The sequence below is a fragment of the Scomber japonicus genome, chromosome 1, assembly GCF_027409825.1.
Source record: "Scomber japonicus isolate fScoJap1 chromosome 1, fScoJap1.pri, whole genome shotgun sequence".
Classification (NCBI taxonomy): domain Eukaryota; kingdom Metazoa; phylum Chordata; class Actinopteri; order Scombriformes; family Scombridae; genus Scomber; species Scomber japonicus.
The window spans coordinates 34,857,227-34,881,016 of NC_070578.1; the positions used below are offsets into that span (position 1 = coordinate 34,857,227).

Sequence of the window (23,790 nt, forward strand, 5' to 3'; positions counted from 1 at the left end):
AGAGAGAGGAGAGAGAGAAGAGAGAGAAAGAGAGAGAGAGAGGTCTGAACAAACACTATTGGATTCCTCTAGTTCAAAAGGATGTTGCTGAGGAGGAGGACACCTGTAACTGCGCTTCAGACTCCTTTCACTTTTTGTTTTTGAAAAATCAAAACGAAGGAACGAGTGCAAGGCAGGCAGAAAGTGGAAAACTGCTGCACAGGAGGAAAATTTCAGGCAGAGCGGAGCGCTTTATAGAGTGGAGAGCAATTGAGCTTTTTCAGAGCCAGACATGATATGGACAGCTTTTTAGACTTGAGCTGCACAACTCACTCGCAACATCGAATGAAAGCAGGACGAAGTTGCATGCGGTGTTTAAAAGTACAGGCCAGGCCAAAGAGAACCAAAGCCAGCCAAAAAGAAAGATTTTTAATGCCAAATATAACACCGAATATCCATCTCTTCTGAAATCAATAGCGTTTGGGGGCGTCTCTGTGCAGCTCTGTTCAACCTCTGTGCCATTGCCTGGGAAACTCTTTGTAGCGTATCTCCTTTTAAAAAAACAGGGGCAGCGAAAGTGACGGTGAATGTGAGGAAAAGGTTAGCAGTGAGTTGTCATTGTGGCAGTAAATGTAAAGTACAGACTACAGAGTGTCAAGTTAATAATTGCTACAGCTTCTCAAGACAAATGAAAAGTCACATCGGTTGTTTCCCCCAACTGCTGGATGAGGTGAAGGGGGTTAGCGACCAAAGTTAGCCGCCAGATCGGAGTACGCTACACCCCAAAGTAGCTAACCTAAGAGAAATATACTGTTTCATGGTTTTAAAGCAGAAAGCTGAAAGTAGAAACAACAGCAAACACAATATTTGCTTATAACAGCAACATGTTATGTATTACATGTTAGGGCCTTGGCAATATATTGATATTATATAGATATGGTGATATGAGACTAGATATCGTCTTAGAATTTGGACATTGTAATATCATGATATGGCAGAAGTGTCTTTTCCTGGTTTTAAAGGTGGCATTACAGTAAAATGATGTCATTTTCTGAACTTACCAGACCAGCTGTTCTATTGTTTACCTTTTACCCACTTTGTCATTTTATCCAAATTACTGTCAAATCTCATTATGTAAAAATTTTGTGAATGCACCAATAGTCTTCCCTACAATATTGTTGCGATATCGATATTGAGGTATTTGATCAAAAATATCGTGATATCTGATTTTCTCTATATCGCCCAGCTCTAATTACATTTGTCCATGTGTGTGAAGCACTTTATTACACAGTGGTTCATTTACAGCTAAAGCGATCAGTCAATTAATGTATTCAAAATAAAATTGCCATCAATTCCAATAATTGATTAATTATATCAATATTTTTTTATTCTCTCCTTCCAGCCTCTCATTTGTAAGTATTGATTTACCATAACTTTTGTGTGTCCAACAGTGCACCTTTAAGACTCCTTTCTAACTTACCCCAGGTCAGTCAGTGGCGGCTTGTCGCGACCTCGCCTGTAGCACAGGAAGATCTGCGGCGCCATGAGGCCGCCATTGTTAAGATCAGCCGAATGGCCGCTTGGCGTCGTCTCTATGCAGGTGAACCCCGGCGGCACCTCCTCGCCCAACGAGCGGATCACCAGCGCCACGTCGGTGATGGGCGCCCTTGGGTTTTGGCCGTCTTGTTGGCAGACATCGTCAAAGTGGATCTCCTGGTCCAGCGGCTTGGACGGGTCCGTCAGACCGGCCATCACAAAGTAGTCGGCTACACGAGGGCCTTTGTCCTCCATCATCTCCCATCCCCGCCGACTGCCTGCACGGTAAGCAGAGGAAAGGAAATGAAAAGGAAGACAGACACAGAGACCCAGACAGGAAGAGAGAAAGAGAGAGAGGGACAGGGAGAGAGAGAGAGAGAGAGAGAGAGAGAGAAAGGGGAGAGAGAGAGAGGGGAGAGGAGATTAATTTTCGTTGTGGAAGCAGGTACAGACGATTCTCGCGCCCTTGCTTTGGCAGTAAAATACAAAATCTGACAGTCATAAATCTTTCTGAGGGGAGGGAGACCAAGAGGAAGGTCAAATTAAAAAGGGAAGGGTGAAAATGTGAAGAGAGGGAGAGGGGGCTACGATTCTGTGCCAGGAAGCCATTTGCAGTTTAGGGCCATTCGCTGACGGTCTTTGACCCAGACTGCCTTCAGATCACATGAAGACCGGTTTAAAAGGTTCAGTGTCCTGGCTCAAGGACACTGGAAATAACACGCAGCTCTCTGAAGTGGACTGAGCATTGTTGCTGTTGACGGTTTTGAAACTTTTCTCTGACTCTAAAAAGAAAAAAAGCAGGACCGTTATAAAGCCTGACTGCCTGCAGAGGCCTGAGTGTGCATTTTAAAGAGGGAGCAGTGAGGTGGTGTTTCTTCACACTTGACATTCTGCCTTAATTACAGGCCAGGTCCCCACATAATAAAACCTGCTGATTAGAAGGCTTGTGATGATCACGGAGACTATTAAGCAGGGTAATAAAAAGCCAAACTGTAGTTTCCTAAATCAAGCCTAAGAAGGGGCATGTCCTGACTGCACAACATCATATGCACTCATTATAGAGGCTCACACTGAAATGTATAAGGATATGGATGGTTGGTTAAACCTGTTTAATTGTATGGAAACACACAAAAACGTCACTTTCTGGTTGAAAAACAAAAGGGTGAGTCTTTCTGTTTGAGACATATGAGAGGGAAGGTCTCTCTCTCTCTCTCTCTCTCTCTCTCTCTCTCTCCTCTCTCTCTCTCTCTCTCTCTCTCTCTCTCTCCCTCTCTCTCTCCTCTCTCCTCTCTCTCTCTCTCTCTCCTCTCTCTCTCTCTCTCTCTCTCTCTCTCTCTCTCTCTCTCTCTCTCTCTCTCTCTCCCTCTCTCTCTCCCTCTCTCTCTCCCTCTCTCCCTCTCTCCCTCCCTGATGATAACAGCAACTTTTTCAACGTCAGTGTTCACTTCTTTGATGCGACGCAGCACTTCATCACTTGATTGTTTGTTGCCGCTGTGTCGTGATCACGGCACCGTTTCAGAGGAACAAAACAAAAGAGGAGACGGGCACCACGGAGGTCAGAGTCTGAGACAAAAACCATAAAAAAGAAATTGGGCCAAAGACACAACTGAAAACAAAACTAATGGTGTGAAGAGAAACTGTGGCGTATCTAAAAAGAGCAGCTGCTTGGAGGTTTCGCTCGGCACGCCAACAAGTATTTGCTGCTAAATTTGTGTTTTTCTGTTTTTCTTTTTAAAGACTTTTTTTTTTATCTCTTCTTTGTTGAGGGTTTTCTTGGGCAGGGGAGGTTTGTTTACATTTTTAAGGCCATTTCATTGAAGTGTGAAATAATGTGTTTCCATTACCTCACATAAATAGTAACACAGGACATTTGCAATGCTTCAGGCTGTGTGTTCAATTCCTTTCTAATCAAAGAAATGCTCAAATTTTTCTCTCTCTAAGAGCACAAAGATGCTAAACAAATCAGTTCACATCCTCACCTACACACAAGAATACATGAGTATCTGTCACACCTCTTCACCTCTTCTGCAATAATGCATACAGACATTATCGCCTTGAGCCTTATGTGACAGTGTGTGGGCAAAGTTACACAATATTCCTCCTATTGATTCTCCACCACGCAGGTCTATACTTTTAAACAGCCTAACTCGATGGTACTGTTCTGGTGCTGCAGAACAAAGAAATACTGTAAGTCAGTTCTACTTTACAGTGGATTCCTTTCTTTTTTTTTAAATCCTTTTGGAGCCTCTGGGTGTGGTATGGTGTGAAGTCAGTCTGCCTCGGTGACCAAATCCATCACTCAACCTTTTGACACTTGAGCCTCGGGGACATAAGTGTGTCTCTGTGGGTTAAAATGAAACTTTACCCCACACACACACACACACACACACACACACACACACACACACACACACACACACCGGTACTCTCTCTCTCTTCTCCTGCTCAGTCATGCCGACACAGAACAACACACTGGGGTTCATGACAGCTGAAATCAGGGGGGCGTGAGAAACATGCACAGCAAAAATTGGATATAATGTAAACAGGGCACGACTTAAACATGTCTTTAGGGTTTTGCACAGATGGAAAATACTAAAGCTGATTTAAATCTCTTTAAAAAAACATAACCGAGTTGGTCAGTAAGAATTTCTCACTCGGATAGCCCGTTTCATTACAACCAGATTTCTTTCTGCTCAATTTACTTGTGAATAATTTCACTGGACAGGGTCTGTGATTCCAAGCGTATGCAGTAAGAGGGTGTGGGGAGAGAGGTTGAATTAGGAGGGTGTGTTAGCTAAACTAAATGTGTTGGCTCAGGCTTAGCAAGACTCCAGCTGCCACCGAGGCTACAAGGACCACCGCTAGTGACTTCTTTTATAACCCTCATCATCATTAGAGACTGTTAGAGACATTAAAGACCAAAGTACAACTATATAGTGCACTACATTTACCCTGGGCCATTTTATTTTGAGAGTCCTAATGCTGCGCGTGTAAATATCTCCACTATATAGACCTGTCATAATAACTACTTTTAATAGACGATATATTGTCTCAGAAATAATCGCGATATACGATATTATTGTCATTTGAAGATCACTTTATACCACTGATAAGATGATAATTTAATAGCATAATAATGTAAGGGGTGGTATTGGCTATGCTTCTGTAAAAACCCAGACTGCCATTAGGTTTGGGGACAGAGTTATTTACCTTTAACTCTTCTGCAGTCTCCACTCAGGACGAGCACAGTGAGGAATGGAGGACACTACTCACTTAGCCAATGTGACATGAATAGCCTCTTAGCTGCTAATGTGAAGTGTGGCAATACTGAGGTCAAAGGTCATGTCCATGTATCATACGATAAGTCCATATATAGACATGATGATGTTGATAATTACGTTATTGTACGATAAGTCGATAATTCAGATATTCAACAATGGAATGAAAAAAAGTAGTTAGTGTCCAAGATCTTCATTTGCTGCTCACTACTGAATGAACAATTATGTGTCTATTATGTAGTGAATCACTGAATAAGGGAGTGATTTCGGACATAACAAAATCTTTATTTTCTACCTGTGAATTTCCTCTATCTAAAAGTTTGGGATCTTTGGTCTTTGATGAGCTTTGATGCCAAAGAAAACCGTCTTCGATATCATGCTAACTGAGACTAGTCATAAAGCCTGCAGGCATCAGCAGATGTAACATAACTACATTTGTTTCTGGATTTACTCCATTTAGAGGTCGAGTTTTTTTGTGATGTAATGAGTGCTGTCATCTATAATTAGCTTAGTATCTTTCACAACGTTTGGCAGAGAAAGAAAAAGTGTTACTTTACATAAACATAACGAAAGCCTTGTGTTGATTGGCGTTACGAAATGATCATTGCGAGGTCAATGAGCCAAGCTTATATACAAACAAACAGCAATTTGTGTTCATGTCTGTGATCATCACTTCCAGCTATTGACAGATGGTGAGAAAAACGCTGGTTCACCGTGTTCTGGCTCTTACACTCGAATTACAAATGCATCCCACCTCATCACTCCCTCACTGAGAGAAACTGATGAGAAAGACTGTCAGTGCTCGGCGCACTGAGCCATATTCCTGTGCCAAGTGATGTCTGGTCAGCTGTGATAAGGCAGAAGGCGTGAGGTGGACCCCGGCCTCTGGCACCAGGACATTCAGTCCTAATCCCACATCTTAAATCAACCTCAATACTGGCAGCATTCGTCTTGTTTATCTGCTGGAGAATAATTGGTTAAACTAAGAGTGACCGCAGGAACTCTGAGGGCCGCAACATCTGCACAGCATCCTGAGTCCAGGACCGCAGTCTGCTTTCAACTTCCCGTCCAACACATGAATGTTCCTGGGACGCTCGCTCGCCGTTACAACACGCTGCTTTAAAACACCCAGAGGACAGGATGTGGGACACGTGCTCGCTTCTCTTTTTCAGAAATGTTTACATGGGAATTTAACACAATACTAAATACACAAAAATGCAACAGAGAGCTATCTCTCATGTCAAAATGAAAACAGGTGCAGGAGGAAACTCAGCTTCACATCTTCTAAATCAAACACATCATCATTCCTGGCCTTTTTTTTTACAATAAGCTTTTATTCTTAAATGTCTTCACTGCTTTTCTTGGAATGATAGAACCACCGGGGTACGTGGCACACTCAGGAAAAACAGAAAATTACACACAAGATCACCTCAAGGTGGCGGGACAGATGCACCAAGTTGCCGTCATTGCACCTTAACGTCTGCTCATAACACACACTGCCATTAAAAGCCTGCATGTGAACATGTGCTCAGAAAAGGCTGACAGGCCGAGAGACAGCATGAAGATGAAGTGAGACATCTATAAAGAGCTTTGTGTGTGTGTGTGTGTTTGTGAGTGTTTGTGTGTTTTTGTGTGTGTGTGCGTGCAAGGTCCTGGGGTCACATTCCTGTATTTAACAGGCATAATGAAAGGCAGAAACACAACATGGTCAACATGTGTGGTTTTTGTCAACAACAGGATTGTCATACAAAATTCTTGAAGCCACAGTCACGTTCTATTTAGGGATGCACCGATCCGACATTAATATCAGATATCTGCCCCGATTTGAACTAAACAGCTAGATCGGGTATCGGATAATAGGGCTGAACCATAGGGGCCGATCTATTCATGAAAAAATCATATTCAAACTAAATATTATATTAATATAATTCGACAGTTTGTTTTTATTTTGTTGTTTGCCATCTCATCCAGCAGTGGGCGCTCTAAAAATTTTAATCTATGTCTTCATTTGTTACATTTTGTTTTAGTAAATTAGGAAAGTCATTTTTAAGTCAAGCCTGATGCATTCAGTCTCTACCACACGGCGAGGTTTATAGTTTATTAATTCAACAATGGTATCGGATCGGTATCGGCTGAAAAAGTCGTATAGTTAGATCGGGTATCAGATAATGGGGTTGATCCATGGGGGCCGATCTATTCATTTCAATTCTATGTTCATTAATCTATGTCTTAATTTGTTAAATTTTGTTTTAGTAAGTTAGGAAAGTCATTTTTAAGTCAAGCCTTATGCCTTCAGTCTCTACCACATGGCGAGGTTTATTAATTCAACAATGGTATCGGATGGGTATCGGCTATCCGTAGTTCTATTGTTTTTTCATTTGCTAGCATTAAAATATTACAGAGTCTTTATTATGAATCAATTATTAACATCATATGTAATGTATAATAAAAAGATGGATTGAATTCCATTGGGTGTCGGCCAGCACGGCCGCTATCTCCCCTTCTTGCAAATGACTTGCTGCTTTATTGACCCAAGAGGGATTTTTGCATGAGACTCAACTGACCGAAAGCAGACTTGGCTATTGTTTTTTTTTCACGGGGAACACACAGTAAGTACAGTTAACTCCTCACTTAGCACAAACCTGTAATAAAAAAAACATGTTGACCTAATTTATTGCAGTCCTACGAACGCAAAAACAGAGCAAACACCACCTTCACACGCACACACACTCACACACACACACACACACGTAAGTTAGGCTGACTACAGAGCCACATGACGGGCCCAAGAATGACACTCATCCATGCCATGCTGTCAGCCTGCTAAAAATACAAAGCAAACCAAAGCTGCGGCACTGTGGCACAAGTTACATAAGGATTACATATATACACACACTGTATATGTGGGACAATCCTGAACTCCCACTGAAATCCAACTGCCTTTCTTGTCTTTAATACTGTGCTCTGTCTCTCTCTCACTGCCCTATATTTCAAGTATAGAATAAAATCTGCATTTTTTCTTCTTTTAAATTGGCAGGATGAAAAATGAATTCTTTATTTCACAGTTCCTTACAGTTTCACTAAGCCTTCACAGTGAATCTGAGGGTGACAGCGAGGTGAGGATGTATGCAGTATATAGGTGACACAACAAAAGCTAAGAATATCCTGCATCGCTGAGATACTAAACCAGAAGATGTTAAAAAAGAAAGAGATAAAAAGGTTTAATCTGTGCAGCAACAGCTACAAATTCAGCAGAAATATCCTTTATCTAGTCAGCCTTGAATTTAGATGCTTCAAATATGCTGAGGAGGCACAACAGAACTATTTTCAAGCACAGATCATCACTGGATTCCCTCCCCGGGGCTTCGTCCAAAAAGATGCAGATCCGTGACTCACATCGTGCCTGACACGTTAAGAAATCTGCATGACATCCTAAGTGGTCTAATCCAAATACCTTAATTTGCTGGCTGGCCTTCTCTACCTCTCCTCCCCCGGGTCCCTGGCAGGGAAGTCTCGCCTGGCCATGGTTCTGGAGGTGAACGCCCAGCGAGAGAGAGGAGTCACGATTTATTCCTTATTATTAAAAATCCGTTTTAGAGAAGATGTGCTCGGGCCGCAAGCTTCTTTAAAAGGTCACTACAGAGCTCTTTGCAGTGGTCCTGAGGCACTGGAGAAAATATTTATATGTTTCTGAATCATTTATGACGTGTGTTTATTCAGCACAAATGCCTTAAGATATGACCCCCCCTCAAGATTTTGCAGATTGTCTTCAAAAAGCAGAAATCAGCATTTAAATATGAAGTACCTAATATGACATAACGTGCTTTTAAGACACTTTAACAAAGCCAAATGCACAGATTGTCTTGGTTATGCCCGAAGACTTACAGTAAGAGTACAGTAAGGTAGAGAATGGGTTTGTGGGAGCAAAAGAAACAGAGTTGATGGAAAAGCACCACAGAGCCCCAGAAACCTGAAACTAGGCCACATGAAGGGCCGGGTGCCAGAGCTGTAGACAAAGCTTCCCAGCCCAAACTCGCTGACTTATAACCACAGCAGGAACTCAGGGAGGAGTTCGATAAGATGTCCAGACCCTCAGTTGCTTCCACAAGGGGCTTTTTAAGACAACGTGACAGGGGAACGACTTCCAGCTGTCTCGAGTTATAAGGAGAACCGGGAGGGCAATGAAACTCGCCAAAGCAAGGCTCTCAGTCCGAGGGGCTTGCGACGGCCCCGGCCCTGGCCCCGGCCCGGCTGCCGCACTGGGCTCCAGCTGTATAGACATTAAGGCTCAAAGACTGCCACAGCAGGGCAGACACGTGGAGGAGGTGAAAAGGAATGTGCTCGAGAACATAAACACAAGCCAGTAGGAAGCCTCGCTGGCCAAGCATCTGCTTTCAGTTAGCCCAGGAGGAGTGGGCGTTTGGCTCCAGTGCCTTTCCGACATCAGGTCGTGTAACATCACGGAGGAAAGATGACCCCTCTGAGAAACGAGGAGCTTATTCTGTGCCAAATTGCAATCTCTACACCTGACTTATTTTGTTAAATTACTCAACTAAACAGTGAGAGAAACTTGAATCGAGGTGTCGCATGTTCCTGCTGCCGAACATCTCCGACACACCTGAGTGAAATTTAAACAACACGGAGTTAAAGCCGGTTCTGATATACTTCCACTGTGTCTTCTAAACTCCAAGCAAAACAATTAGGGCTGCAACTTAAGATCTTTTTCATTATTAATTTTATTTTCTTGATTTACAGATTAGCCCTTTAATTAATAAAGGGTCAAAAAGTTGTGCTTTTTCCCCAGAGCAATGTCTGGCCATGTCCTCTTTTGCTAGTTTTATCTAAACATCAGTCCAAATACCAAAGATATTCACTTAATTATCATAAATGACAAAAAAAAGCAGCAAATTCTTGAATTTAATAAGCTGGAACCAAAGACTATTTGGCGTTTTTGCTTGTTTTCTCCAAACATCAATGCCAAAGATATTCAGTTAATTATCATATCGGGGGGGGAATCAAGCAAATTCTTGAATTTAATAAAGTGGAACTAGAGACTGTTTGGCATTTTAGCTTGAAAAAAAAAGACTAAAGGGCTAAAAGTTAATAAAATGTCCAAATAGTTTTAGATTATTTGTCTTTTGCGAGCACAAACTGTGTGGTAGACACACACATCCGGAGAAAAAAGCAGGTGCTGGACCAAACAACAACAAAAAAGGAGGAGATTGGTGCAAAAGAAAGCAGGAACAAAGTCTTTTGTAAGCACAGACATGAAAGGAAACAAGCTTTATACTTCCAGCTCAGGGAAAAGGAGAAAAGTTTGAATATGTATTGCACGTATCAACCACCAGCTGCTTTGACCACTTTGTTGTGTAATTTGTTTTCAACTAAATTACACAATAACTAACATTCAACATGAACTTTAATTGCTTTTTAAAAGGAGTCACAGTGCGTGTGTCCAGCAGACAGTATTGCAAAAGTTTAGGATGCAATAAGCTTTGCCAACAGACGCTGTGTTTTTAATTAAAAGCGTGACCATTTGTTGCTGTTAGTTTTCTCAGGGTGACTTGTGGCTCCTAGAGTCTCTAAAAGTTACATGGGAAGTTAAACTTTTTGATCAATCTTATAGTTTGGGCTGGCCAAGAAGGAAGGAAGGAAATGAGGGAGGGAGGAAGGAAGGAGGGAGGGAGGGAGGGAGGGAAGGAAGGAAGGAAGGAAAGGAGGGAGGAAGGGAGGAAGGAAGGAAGGAAGGAAGGAAGGAAGGAGGGAAGGAAGGAAGGAAGGAAAGGAGGGAGGAAGGGAGGGAGGAAGGAGAGAAGGAAGGAAGGGAGGGAGGAAGGAGAGAAGGAAGGAAGGAAGGAAAGGAGGGAGGGAAGAAGGAAGGAAGGAAGGAAGGAAGGAAGGAAGGAAGGAAGGAAGGAACAGTCAAAACAGACGGGGTCAATTTGACACTGTGTTTTTAATTAAAAGCGTGACCATTTGTTGCTGTTAGTTTTTTCAGGGTGACTTGTGGCTCCTAGAGTCTCTAAAAGTTAAATGGGAGGCATCTTTTTGATAGACCTTATAGTTTGCGCTGGCCAAGCTTTCCTGTCACCACCCGCTAGTTCTGCTGCTACAAGCCTGGGCTGCTGGGGGACTTCCTGTGATGCACTGAGCTCCTCTCTCCTCCTTCCCATCTGCACACATTCATGTACCATTAATACATGTTACTAACTTGGCATCTTCCCCGTTAGTTTTGTGCTTTCTCATTTCGCAGGAGACCTTTGGCTGAGGACCGACCCACCGGCCCACCGCTCCCGCTATTAATAGGAGTCATATTTCTAATATTGTTTTTGTAATTGTTATTGTTGTTGCTTTGCTATGTGTGTGTGTCTCTCTCTCTCTCTCTCTCTCTCTCGCTCTCTCTCTCTCTCTCTCTCTCTCTCTCCGCTCTCTCTCCGCTCTCTCTCCGCTCTCTCTCCGCTCTCTCTCCGCTCTCTGTTTCTCTCCCGGTCAACACAGATGGCCGCCCACCTGGAGGTTTCTTCCCGTTAAGGGGTAGTAAAGTTTTTCCATGCCGCTGTCGCCAAGTGCTTCTCATGGGGGGAATGGGCAGGCGGGGGCGGGGGGGGGGTTCTCTGTACATTACAGAGTACCGTCTAGACCTGCTCTATGTGAAAATAGCTCTGAGATAGCGTCTGTTGTGTGATTTGGCGTGATTTTAGCAGTAAATATAACTTGACTCGACTTGTTTTGTTGATAATATGAAACAAATGTGCCTTCAGGGAGTCATAAAGTCATATCTTTACACCAGATATCATTACGTTGGTATTTCATTTTCTAACAAGGTAACAATAAACAACGGTGTCTCCTACAAATTCAAATCACTTCTTCGTCCTCTTGAGTCAGTCAGTACTTGTTTTTTTCACAGCAGCCAATCAGTGTCACAAAGTAAATAGACTCATACAGCAGGTGTGTACTTCTCTTTTAAATTTTTAGGTGTAAAATCAATGTGTGAAATCCCAAAGCACAGCATTCAAGATTTTATTACCCTCTTCTTATGTCAAATTTCAATCAATTCCTTTCAAAGATGCCAGACACAAAAAGATAGATCGATGGATGAATGGACAAAAAAAAAAAAAAAAAAGGAAGTCAAATCCATAGACACATAATAAATGAGTTGTGGAGTCTTTTAGTCATTATGAACAACGTGTTAAAAAATGAATCTGCCTGCCCATAAATACCAACACATTTACTGCTCATATGAAAATAATTACTGACCTCAGTGTTGCCGGGTGTTAAAAACCAAATAACTGTACGAATACTTCACAATGATCATATTTCAGGCCAGATTGAATCCAGACCACAGCACACACACACTCTGTTTGCTTTGAATTTATAACATTAATTAGATCTGGGCTAAAGGTCACAATACATCTAACGAGTTCAGTGGGTCGACTGCAGTGAGCTCCGACCACAGGCCGACATTTATTATGACAATATGCAAATCTGTTGTGTTAGATGCATGTCCGCTAATAGAAGATGAAGTTTATGGGCAGGCAACTTCATTTTTAATACGCTGTTCATAATGACTAAAAGACTCCATCAATGTCCTCCACTATTTTACCAACTGATTTATTATGTGTCTGTGTCTTTTTTTGGTACATTCATCCATCAATGTGTCTTTGACTAGAATTTGACATAAGAAATCTCCGAAATCTTAATTTGCTGCTCACTACTGAGTGAACAAATAGGTGTCTATTATATAGTGAAACACTAAATAAGGGAGAGATTTCGGAGCACAGTCAAAATCTTCTTTTGACCTCTACCTGTGAATTATATAGTAAGTCCATCTATAGACATGATGATGTTGATACTTACATTATTGTACTATAAGTCAATAATGTAATTATTGTAACAGGCACAGGAGCCAGTGTTTGGTTTGTCCGTTCTGGGCTACTGTAGAAACATGGCCGTGCAACATGGCGGGCTCCGTGGAAAAGGACCAGCTCCCTATGTAGATATAAAGGCCTCATTCTAAGCTAATGAAAACCCAACTATTCTTATTTTCACTAATTAAAACTAATTCCACTTCTGCCAGGTCCATTTCATTATAGATGCCACTAAATTTTACATACTGCACCTTTAATCCACACCAAATGAAAGGAACAAGGTTAATCAGAGACAAGATAATCAGTTCATGTTACTCATTACTGACATAGAGTCATTAATTTACAATGGATAGTCAGGCTGGTTACAAATCAGCTCCATAGCCTTTAATTAATATATACTAAGAGACTGGGACAAAGAGGGTAAATTATCATATAAATGTAATAATTATCATGCACCTGGCAACACTGATAGAAAGTCATGTGGGATGCAAGTCACACATGAGAAATGAAAGAAGCAGCAGGCATCAGGATGAGTTTGGATGAGGGAGTCCTGAATCGTCAGACCCTCAGACCCATTTTTCTTACTGTTTGCGGGGCGTCTGCAGACTTACAGTAAAGAGAATCATTTCAAGATGCTTTCTGGGATTGTTTCCTGCAGCTAAAATAAACATGGGCATGTTTCATGTTATATAACCTAAAAGTTTCAAGAAATTTAAGATGAAGGTTTAACTTTTCGAGACAGGACTAATTATCAACAACATCTCAAGCGGTGTTGACACTGACTTTATTTCCAGCTTCATAAAGTTAAAGAAATGCCTTTTGGGAAATAAATATCTTACACCACAGAAGTATTCGATTTAAATTTATTTTTCCACTCTCTATTTCCACTCTAGAGGCTCACTTAATTTTTTTTTTTGCCTCCAGTATAATTTTTGACTTCAATTTTAATCTTCAAAGTTAAGCATTTGTCAAAGCAGGGGCAGGACGCTCAGGGGTCAGACACTGAGGTTTCATCCATTAACGCTCGCTAATGTAACAGGTCACACTGCTTTTTTTTTTTTTTTTTTTTTTTTTACTATGCAAAAAAGCAGTATCAAGAGGAAGACCATAAAAATAACTATGCCAAGGTTAGCAATTTGTGCCCTGCTGGGACTAACCTATACCAAACATGAATATGCTAATTTACTGTAGGGTGCTTTAATAGAAATGCATTGGTTAGCATACAAAGTGCCTTAAATAACTCTGTGCAAGTTCTTGACCTAAATATCAAAAGGTGTTTTAAAATTCAACTCAAGTTTAAGCTATTTTTCTCCTCTTGGTGCGAATGGAAGACTGCGATGTGTATGTTATGGATAATTAAGCACATAGCGTGATGGATGATGAAGCAGTGATGTGAGACAAGAGCAGTGACAGACTTCACCTGCCAGCAAGTGATCCTATTAACATCACTCTGATTACACTGAGAAAAATAAACAAGGTGGGGAAAAAAAGATAAGGAGATTGGTGCAGTTTAAAAAAAGTTGTATTCACTACTAATGTTTGACACCTCCATCTCCATGCAATCATAGTTATAAAAATAGATGTAGCGAGGTGTGATGACAACCATTGGTTTGCACTTTGAAGCCCAAAGTTGCAGCTAATTGTTGGCTCCATCTTTTCCATTTGGAGCCAGAATCTTCCAAATAATTAGTGTGGGTTGTTTTCTTTAGCTAACGTTAACTTACTAGGAAACAGTGCTCATGTTAACTATATTGATCTGATTTGTACGTGTCCATAATCAAGTAACGATAAACTTCCACAATAGTAGAACAGCAACAATTTCTATTTCTATTAATTGTTTGGGTCAAGAATACCAATTAGTTGATGGTTTCAGCTTGTCAAATTTGAGAATTTGCTGCTTTTCTTTGTTTCTTTTTCTTAAATTATAATAAATTGAATATGAATAAGTTTTGTGTTGTTGACAAATAAGACATTTAATGACTCCACCTTGGGCTCCAGGAAATTATGATTATGACCAAATTATTAGATTACTTAATAAAAAATAATAATAATTGGAAGATTCATTAATGATAAAACAGTTATTACTTGTAGCTATGGGCAACAGTCCGACTCAGTTTGAGTTCCGGAACCGAGAAGAGCAGCAGGTGCGCTAACTGTCAACCACAGCTGTCAATCAACGTCCACACTTCAGACATCAAAGTTACTATAAGTTGGGGCAAATATTTCCAAAATGACTACTAAGCTCATTTATTAGAGGGTCTGGATTTAAAGACTGAGACCATAATGACTCATTTAAAAAAAACGACTGTCTGAAGTTGTAGCATCTAGTGGCCACCAGTGGTATTACACTTTAAGGTACTTCGGCATTGACTAAAGCCTCAAGACGTGATAGTCACTGCTTCCAAAGAAATAATGAGCTTCTATTTATCATTAACTTCTTTTAAATTACTTATTAAAACTCACTTCTACAGACTTGCTTTTATGCTATATCGTTTGTTCGTTGTTATTGTCTTTTAATCTTTTTTTTTAACATCTCCTTATGGTGTTTCATTGTCTTCTACTTTCATCTTGTTAATGTTGGCCTTGTTCCTGCTCTCTGTGTCGTATGGTTTTGTTTTGTATGTCAAAGCACTTTGTAAACTCTGTTTTTAAAAAGATGCTATATAAATAAAGTTAATATTATTATCATTATTATTATTTAAAAAGCACGAGTCAAGGATGCAAACATAACGCACAGCCACACTGGATTTTTATGGCTGATGGAGCTTGATATTTAGGTCTGAACCAGGTTGTTTTGGTGGTTTGAGATACAGGAGCATTGTCCAAGGTCTATCATTACATCTTATTTTCCAGCAGTTGATGTTGCCGCTGAAAGCTCCTCTGCAGTCTTGTGTTAGCACAGAGGCTTAGATATAGGGTGAAGTCATTTGTTTAACCTCCTGCATACCTTTCATTTACAGATTTTGCCCTTCGCCTTGATGTTGTGATATTTACGCTGACAACTGTGAGCCGCCACAAAAGTAATTGGAATAAACAGCTACAGGGTGTTAAAACTGTTACTAAGCCATATTTCAGTAAACATATTACCCAGGTTTAATACGGGGGGGTCCATAAATCTTGGTTGTCGACAGTATTCAAGATGTTACCTTCCTGGCTCAGTATTAGCACAGTGAAGTGCTAACACTGAGCCCTGTGGGAATTAATACCATGTCTCCAGGAAACCCGATCTCACCGACCTGCCTTCTCTCCCAGTCTGATCTTTTAATTCCCTAGTTGGCAGAAAAATGGTCTTAAGGCCGCTGTTATACCTTCAAGTCAGACAAAGTGATTTGGTCAAAACCACACATTTATTTTCCTGTTTGACCTCTTCTTTTTTCTTTTTTTTCTTATTTGCAGCTTGTTATCTATGAAGCCTGGCAGTTTTGATTTAGTGATGTCTTTAAGAGATGGGAAGAAAGCAGGAGGATACTAGGGGAATAATCCTTTACCCTTGTGAACCTGGTAGACCACACAGCAGCAGCAGCAGAATAGGGTGAGAATCAGACAATTACAGCCTTCACCAGTGAAGCCTACATCCAACAAAGTTAAGTTAAATCTATTGAACTTTCCAAGAAGTCTGCCCAAAGTGGAACAGAGTGGAAAATCAGACTTTAGTCTAATTTAACCTAGAAGTAATGCATGTGCATGTGACCGCAGTTACATCTAAATTACTCATCATTTCTGTTTGAGGGTATTATTTTCTCAATGTCAGCAAGAACAAGTCATAAACACTGACAAATTATCACTTCATAAAGATATTATGGCAACAGCTGCTTATTTACACATCAGCAGACTCAGATCAACATTAGCAATCATGTTGGGAGTCTTGGTTTTTGATCATCTGACAATAACTACTGTATTAACTGTAACCAATATTCACTCTCCTTTTAGCTCTGTTTTGGACTCCACCAACGTTACACAGTCAACTGACCAGCTATTAATATGTTAAACAATAGTTCAAACCAAATATTTATCTCCTAGATTGCCAAACCTGAATATATTGGACTTGCTTTTGATCACCTGACAATACAAAAATATTCACTGTATCCAATATTCACTCTCCTTTTAGCTCTGTTTTGGCCTCCACCACCTCCACCAATATTACTAGGGCTGTGTATCGTTTAAAGAATTATGATACCAGTACCAGTGCCAAGTACCCTTAACATGATTCCGATACTAATTGAATACTTTATTCGATACCCATACACATTTAGTGCTCTGTCTTTTATCTGGTGTAACAGGCGTGCAGTGTAGACACACTTTAGAGCATTTAGGAGGCATCTTGGCTGCTGATCTGCTAAGCGCTCGAACTCAAATTCACCACGACTTCACTACCACAGACGGGTTGTAGCTTCTGTGGCAGTGGGCCAATCACATGTCGCATTAAATCAATGAACGCTTGCTGTTGATTGGCTGTGAGCAAGTCCGTACAAATAGTCAGATTTAGTCTAGCTTAAAAGGATCACTTGTAGGTATCCTTTGACGGGAGATGTTTCGATACTACTTGGTATCGATTTATAACGGTTGATACCTTAAAGGTATCTAGTACTGATACCCAGTCCTAAACATTGCACAGTCAAGTGACCTGCTGTGAATATGTTAAACAATATTCCAGAGAATATTTATCTCCTATATTTGTGAGACAAACCTGAATGAACTGGACTTCCATTTGACAGGTGAAGAGAAAGAGGAGTTAATCTCTGGTGGGTTTATAAGTAGTATTTTAGCTAATGTGTTAGCAAAAAGAAAAACCTCCAGGCCCTCAAACCTCCAATTAAATATAAATAATATGTTTTTTTTGTTTTACTGTAAATTGCTAGACGGTTGTCTGTGTGTTTTTTCTATAATTTTATTCAAATGATGCACTTGTTTAGTCATGCACTATTCACCCATAGTGCTAAAACTGCCAATTTCATTGCTTTCGGACTGAGACAGAGATACCCACAGCAGCTATACTTTGCAACTTCCTGCCCATCCTTTCAGTCTGAGTGCCTGTCCAACTGTCGAAAGGGTCAATCAATTCTTAAAACTACTCCACCGCCGCTGACTCGACCAAAAAATTAACTTTCTCAATTCCTCCACACTGCTGCATTATTTCCACCAGAGAAAACAGCAGATAACAACACAATCCGAGTGAAATGTGTTTTTGTGCTCTGACAGATGACTTCGCTGGGTGCTATGAATCTCACTTTAGATGATGAGATCAGTTCCAAACACCCCAAATTCATCTTTTCCGAACACCAGATGCCACCCACCAACTGTGGAGACATCCTGCCTTTCTCTCTCTCTCTGGGCTATACTCTGAGCTTACAGCTAATTAGTGTTTGTGGATAGTCTTCCCTGGGAACGTGTAATCCTGTTCTCCGTCTATTCTGCATGCAAATCTATAGCAGCTTTTCTTTCCTTGAGTACAGTGTCGTCTTCTTCTTTTGGCCACGTTTTGCATAAAAACAGAGACCCCGCTGTGCTGTAACCTTCAGTCTGACACAAAGTCCTGCTTTTATCAAAACTTTAACATTGAATCTTCATTGTCACTTGCACAGAAAACAGTTAGCTGCATTGTACAATGAATTTTTTACTTTGTGCTCCTTTCCAGCTGCCATAGATACTCAGTTCTGTATCTAATAAATCTTGCTACTAATATATTAAGTTTATGGCAAAATCTGCAGTGACAAAGAACAAGCGTCAATACTTTCAGTGTTACTATAGTCGTGCCTGTTGCAACATGCATAAAAAACTATAAACTTAATCAACTGCTTTCATATTTTTTGGTAATTTATACTTTGTTTAATCCAATCAAGGTTTCCTGTACACGCGAACAACGAAGCATTTGAGAAGTTTGACTCGTATTATTAAACAGAGAAGATGGTTTTCATAGAAAAGAGTATTTAAACTCATACTAAGAAAAGTATGGAAAGTTTTCTTCTTTTTTTTCCTTTAGTGTTTGTACTGAAACTAAAGTATCCAAGCACATCCAAGACATACCCGAAAGGCTGTCAGCTGGATCCAAATATGTGATTCAAGTGGGCTTGAACATTTCAGTATAAATATTTCTATGTGAACAAAACTCAAGCAAAGACTGAAAAACAACACCCGAGTTATTTATTATTGATATCCCTAAAGGAAAAAAAACAAGCTTAAAGCCTTTGCTGATGATGTACTGGGCAAATTTTGTTGTATATTGACTAGATGTGAACAATATTACACCGCGTTTTATATGTCTCCAGCAGCTTAATTGAAGTTTAACAACAGAAAATGTTTCACTGATGTGCAACAAAGAACAGTATTAGTCTCTCAGTATTAGTTAGGATACATCTTTCTACTTTCTCTCTTTCTTCTTCCATTCAACAATGAAAGAAAAATCAGAGAAACATACAAAAAACAATCTGAACGTTCACAAAAGCAGAAAATACACCAATATGTTTAAAAAAACAAGTCGCTGTCACTCACTCAACAGTTTCATCCTTTAGCTCTGTTGCTTTCCTGTGTTTTTTCACCCTCTCTATTACCGTACTCCCTCCAGCTGTACCTATAAATCACTGCCAAATGCAACACACCGAAAGCTTGTTGAAAGGCATTATGTGAAAATGCAAGCAATCATTAATAACCTGCTTTAACTCCCGTCAGACACGAATAAAAAGCATCGGAGTAAAATTGTTGTTCAATGTCCTTGCAGGAATAGCAGGTACAAAGAGGTAAATAGAGGCGGAGGTACAAGACGAATTTAAATTAGGTGATAACGTTCCTTATCATTAGCTCGACTATAGTGTAACCTAATCTTCGTGACAGCTGGAATAGGGTGTAAGCTGCTGTAGCCTGAGGCCCTCACATCAAAACACAACCTGCATTACTGCAAAAAAAGACATCTCTACTAAAGCTTCATCACAAAGTAACTCCTGCAACAACAAACTAATGAAGTTTAGTGTTTTCTTCTCCTTTATGTTATGTGTGAACACAGAGAATGGCTTAATTAAGTTCAAAGTGTCCACAGTGAGTCTCCAGGGACATTCATAGTTAGGCCCAAAACCAGGGAAATACTTGGAAAGGAGACAATGAAACCTACTACAATATCAGACTTTGTTTTTCAGTCATGCGCAGAGCAAGTTTAGGTGAATGCTACCCACCCAGAAACACATGAACACTCCTCAAGTGCGAGCAGGGTGATCACCCCTGACAGCTCTATGAAGTGGAACTCTTTGTATTCAATAAATACAGGATGACAGGAGTAGCATGCACCTGATATCTCAAAGATTAAAACCCCTTTACTGCCACAGGAAAGGGGGACAACTTGGTCTCCGGTTTATGTGGACAGCAAAGCGTTAGACCTGAGGCTGTAGTCTGGGTTACTGAGAGTACCTGCAGTCTTCAATCAGCAAAGCAGCCACCATCAAGAGCTGTCAGTCCTTTCATCTTTTTACTCCCTGCTGTAAAAATCCTCTTCTCTGACCTGCACAAGACTACAAGCAAGACAAGAGCGCCTTTATTTCAACTATGACTTCTTTCTTTTTTTTCCCCCCTTCTCTGGAATTCAAGTACAGCGGCCTTCTGCCCTCCCAACAAGAACAGACAAGGCAATAAGACAAAACACAAAAACATCCCCGTCCATCGTGGTGCACAACACGACACATCTCAGGTCTCTGGCCTGTGTGAGAAATTCTTTAATATGCTTTAACACTTCACAAAAAATAAACAGGCAGAGGAGGCATGAGGATGTCTGAAGTTACAGTGGAAGCTTACCTTTCTGGTATGTGTGGCTGAGGTTTGCAAATGACAGGCTTGAGAGTATTTCTGTCACATGTATGATTTGACCAGACTTGCCTGTCCTGTGCGACACCACTAAATGATATGAGGGGATTTTTTTGGAGAGTAAACCTGCCCATTGCAGCTATGGTTTGACTGCTGGTATGTTCACACCCCCACAAGGACTGGGTGCTGAATTGGTACTGGTTCCTGATTGGCCAGAGCCAGCATACTAATGAGCTCCTGCAGCAGTCTGTGCTCCTCTCTGTATCATTAATTAGTTTAATATAAGGAGGTTTTTTTACTTTATCTACTGTTAAATGAGCTCTTTTTTCCTACCTCTAGCTGTCCATTTGTGTTAATGCATTCATTAGTGTTGTGGAACTACGTCATGGGTGTGTTTCGGTGCAGCAGATGGGGTGAACCACTCCAAAAAAGTGGGCTAAATGTACCAGTTGAAATCAAGCAGCCCTGTGCTCCTACATGTATGTCATGCATTTTGAAGCTGGTAACTATCAGTGTGCATGTTTATTGAGTCACTGCTCTCACCACACGAGCCTCCATCTGGAGAAGGATTGTTGTTTTTTCCTGTATCGACCGCGTGGAAGATAGACAAGTCTAGATATCACTCAGTAATCTCCTGCAGTTATACTCATTCCCTCCCGGTGAATTAACAGCAGCCTATTCCATTATAACGTTACATATAAATAAATAAATAAAGTGCTCATTCAAGGACAAGGCTGGAGATTTTCAATATTTTTTCTTCAGGTCAGCAAATTTCCAACAATGAATTGATCCTACTTAGTTTCTACTGAGTATTCTGTGTGTATCCAAAGCCTGATTTATCTTATTCCTCTGTGCTGTAGAGCGCCATTGTTGTCCCAAAAACTATTAAAAACTTGTCAATGAGCCACAATGCTGCACTGGGTGACCTTCTCCACAAAGATCAAAGGCATTGTTAGTTTGTCTAGAAACAGCTTTTAAAGTCTAATAACTACAATAAAGTTTTCAGTCTCAGCAGAGTAGTTCTGTGTAAGGCAGACTTTTATTCACAGTACTTTGCTAGCTTGTAGACTTTATCCTATATTGTCCATTGTACATTGTAAATTTCTGCCTTACACAGAACTACTCACAGGAGACTGAAAATGTGATTGTTAATGATCTTTGGAGTCATTTCTGAACAAAATAATGTGTCCAGACTAGGGATGCACCAATCCAATATCAATATCGGATATCAGCCATGATATTGACTAAATAGCTAGATCGGATATCGGATAATGGGGCTGGTCCATGGGGCCGATTTAGTCACTCCAATTCTATGTTAGCACCACGTGCTACGTCATGCATCAGCAGCATGTGCAGCATGTGCAGCATGCTGGTAGACTAGACTCACTACAAACACAATTATTTATTATTTTAATAATAATTTACAGTTGGGTACATTTTGTTTAGATGTGATTTGTTACGGTTTGTTTTACAAAGTTAGGAAGTCAAGCCTGGTGCCGTCAGCCTTTTCCACATGGCGAGGTATACAGTTCATGAATTCAACAATGTTATTGGGTATCGGGCCGATACACAAAGCCCAGGTATTGTTATAGATATCGGGGCTTAAAAAGTCAGATCGGTGCATCCCTAGTAGTCCAAACTCTTTGTGACAACCCTAACCCTAACCCATGTCACCCAGAGCATCTTCAATGTGTTCTTAATAGTCTTAATAGACAACCACAGAGGTCTATAGACCAGAGGAATAAGATATATCAGACTTTAGATGCACACACAATGTTAATAAGTGGATCAATTCATTGTTGGTTTGGCTTTGCACAACAATCAGCCTTATCCTTTAAGCACTAGTGCACATAATTACAACAAAACAACAAGCAGTGAAATTAAGAAGGGATATCATTAAGAATAACAATAAGCACCACACTGGTATCAATTCCTTAACCCCCCTCCCCCTGCAGCTCAGCTTATCTGCCTTGCTCTGACAGCATTACTCAGACATATTTGCAGCGATGCATCACACTATCAATGAACAGATCTCCCTCTAAATGTGGACATCATTCATGCAAGACTGCATTAGCATACACTCACCATCTTTATCCCCCTAGTGACGAACTCTCTGCCCTTAGCTGCACCACCACCAACACACACACACAAAAAAGCCTATGCAAAAAAAACAACAACAACAACAAAGACGTGAATTGTGCCTCTGCAGAAAATTAAGGTTAACTAACAACCCTAAAATATCCTCAGGCAGTGCAGAGTGTGCTTTTTTTGTGAGTTATTTTTAGCCCTAAAACGACTATAGTGGGGGTAAAAGCTGACATGTATTTATCACAGAGAGAGAGAGAGCTTGACTGAAGGATTTAACATGGTGTTACTTAGTGGGTAGATTTATTTACACACATGACAGCTTGATTCAAATATTAAAAATAAAAATAAAAAATTGATTGCAAACAACCTGTGGCACATTTTAACATTACTTGTAGCTTATTGCAGGAATGAGCTGTGAAAGCAAAATGCGACGAAGGGAAAGACATTTGTCATTAGCAGCATTTAAAAAAAGACAACAAGTGTAAACAAATAGGACAGCACACACACACACACACACACGGTGACATGAGCTATAGCTGCACGGGATTTCTGGCTTGTTCTAGCCGGTAAATCCCTGTTACTGTATCGGTTCATCATTTCGTACTTACCCCCGGTTGTGATCGGTGAATTAGTCCTCACACACGCAGAGAGAGACACACACAACTTCGACTACCGGCGTTGTTGCATTACAGCGATTAAAAAAAGAAAAATAAGAAAGAAAAAAAGAGGTGAGGTGACCCGTCTTTCTGTGCGTGTGTGTCTGTGTCTCGGTGCCGGTGCCGGTTTGTTGTGTATATTGTTGCTGTTTCTTCTCTCTCTCTTTCTCTCTCTCTCTGTCTCTCCCTCTCACTCTCTCTCCCTCTCTCTCTCTCTGTCTGAATGTGACCGTCAGCTGTCCAACCAGGCGAGGCGTCTTCTGTCAGTCACAGAGCCGAGCCGGCTGTCCGCTCCGCCGCCATCTTGGTAGTGATGGGAGACCGCCGTCCCCCGCAGACACGCGCACACATACACACACGAGTACACTAACTGACACACACATGCACACATACGCGCACACACACACAGGAGTACACTAACAGACACACACACACACACACACACACACACACGAGTACACTAACTGACACACACACACAGTTACACATACGCGCACACACACACATGGATACACACACATGGATACACACAGTTACACACACACACATACATACACATACATGAGTACACTAACAGATACACACACACACACACACACA

The 23,790-nt window shown here is 40.8% G+C and overlaps 1 protein-coding gene across 3 annotated transcripts in view; it reads right to left on the reverse strand.

Annotated features, from left to right (window-relative positions):
* Positions 1-23,333, reverse strand: part of LOC128383889 (C-myc promoter-binding protein-like) — a 100,953-nt gene extending 77,620 nt beyond the window's left edge. For 2 of the 3 annotated variants that reach the window (XM_053343638.1, XM_053343509.1), the window contains exons 1-3: positions 23,143-23,333; positions 8,248-8,322; positions 1,460-1,793 (exon numbers count right to left, since the gene is read on the reverse strand). In XM_053343638.1, coding sequence (XP_053199613.1) covers positions 1,460-1,773 — 314 coding nt within the window. In that variant the 5' untranslated portion in view covers positions 1,774-1,793; positions 8,248-8,322; positions 23,143-23,333. The remainder of the gene's footprint in view (positions 1-1,459; positions 1,794-8,247; positions 8,323-23,142) is intronic. The other variant, XM_053343575.1, reaches the window with a different exon arrangement.
* Between the last annotated feature and the right edge of the window lie 457 nt (positions 23,334-23,790).